The 1,718-nt window shown below is 49.7% G+C and overlaps 1 protein-coding gene across 1 annotated transcript in view; it reads left to right on the top strand.

Moving 5' to 3' along the window:
* The window catches only part of DDX27 (DEAD (Asp-Glu-Ala-Asp) box polypeptide 27), a 23,400-nt gene that overhangs the window by 9,514 nt on the left and 12,168 nt on the right, over positions 1 to 1,718 (top strand). Inside the window, exon 7 of the mRNA XM_012654707.1 lies at positions 568 to 673. Within this exon, the coding sequence (XP_012510161.1) occupies positions 568 to 673 (106 nt within the window). The remainder of the gene's footprint in view (positions 1 to 567; positions 674 to 1,718) is intronic.

Consider the following 1,718-nt stretch of genomic DNA (forward strand, 5'->3'; position numbering starts at 1 on the left):
AAAACCAAGTCCTTACATTGACCTACAAGACTCTGCCCTTTCTGGTCCCCTCTGATGACATCTCCTAGCATCATTCTGCTCTGGCATGCTGGCCTCCTTGCTGTCCCTCAAACAGATCATGTATCCTCTTCCTCAGGGCCTTTGCACTTGCTGTTCCCTCTACCTGGTAGACTCTTCCAGAAATCTGTTGGGGTGCTTCCTTACCTCCTTCAGGGTTGAACTCAATATCCCTTTCTCAATAAGACCTTCCCTGACAGCCCTGTTGGGAATTGAACCTCTTCCCCCTTCCCCGGCCCCTGTGGCTGCTGCATTTTTCTCCATACTGTCTATATCCACATGGCATGTGTTTGGTTTTTGGTCTGTTTCTTTTCCACCAGATTGTAAGATTCCTGAGGGCAGGGTTTTTGTTTCTTTGGCTTACTGCTGTGTTCTCAGTGCCTGCCCGGGTAGTAGGCGCTCAGTAAACGTCTGTGGAATGAACGGGAGGGACTGATACAGTGACCACTCGTCTGGACACCTGCCCTGTTTGTGTTGTACTGAGACCCGCCCCCCATCTTTTCTCCTCAGGCCATTACAGCCATGGGCTTCAAGCAGCCCACCCCGATCCAGAAGGCTTGCATACCTGTGGGTCTGTTGGGGAAGGACATCTGCGCCTGTGCAGCCACTGGGACAGGTAAAAAGGTTAGGGACTTGGGGGTGGGCGGGATGTTGAACCCAGAACGGGGCTCTAGGTTGACTTAACAAAAGGCTAATTTTGCTAAAAATGCTTAGTGTTTTGAACTATTTGAAACGTTTGTAGAAATTCATATTGGATTGGTGGTTTTAATGGCTTTTGAAGATTTAGGGGGACTTAGAGTTGATCAGCTTCCATTTTGTCTTCATAGCAGCAGTTGACAGAATGTTCAGTTTCTGCCCTGTTCCCTGTGGCTGTAGTGGGAGGGAACTGGGGGGACAGGGAGGGTCCTCTTTTGCAGGGAGAGGCTGAGAAGAGAGTGCCCAGCACAGCCTGGACTTCCCATCCCAGTGGCAGGAGAGCTGGGGGTGGGGCCGGTAGGGGTGCAGGGGAGACCAGGCTGCTCCATTTCAGCCCCAGCACAAAGTTGCCTCTCTGTCTTAGCTCTCTGCAACCACAGCAGGGAGTGAGGGGAGAGAAGGATTGAACAGTCCACTCTTTAAAATGCTGTGATGAAGACAAAATCAAAACCCTGTCTACTGCCAATACACAGCTTAAAGAAATAGCACGGTCGGCCGCGTTGGCCTGTTCCTGCAGAGCCCAGGAATCAGCTTTCCTGTGAACGTGAGTGGGATGGGTCAGTGATCCTCAGTTCTGTCTCTTCAGGTCACAAGTGACAAGTGACAGCAGTGTATGTGCTCAGCACTGCATGGGTCATTCTTTGCAGCACTTGGTCCCTTCTCCCAGACCACATAGCCTGTGGTTGGGGCCCAGTGTGTGCAGCCTTGCATTCTAAAGATGACCTCTCCTTGCTTTGTTGGGTGTTGGCCTCTTTCCATCTTGGGGAAAGAGCAAGAATTGCCACGCTTCGCTCGTTCACATGCTGGGAGCAGGAAGTTAAATGATTTCATTTTTTTGGAGACAGTTTGTCAATAGATTGTCTAACTCTTCAAAGTGTTACTGTGAGTTATTCAGTTAACCTATTTAGATTAATTTATGCTGAAGAAATAAAGATGGACTTTTCAGAGGTTGAAGAGGGCTGGCT

Source organism: Propithecus coquereli, unplaced genomic scaffold, assembly GCF_000956105.1.
Source record: "Propithecus coquereli isolate 6110/MARCELLA unplaced genomic scaffold, Pcoq_1.0 Scaffold444, whole genome shotgun sequence".
Classification (NCBI taxonomy): domain Eukaryota; kingdom Metazoa; phylum Chordata; class Mammalia; order Primates; family Indriidae; genus Propithecus; species Propithecus coquereli.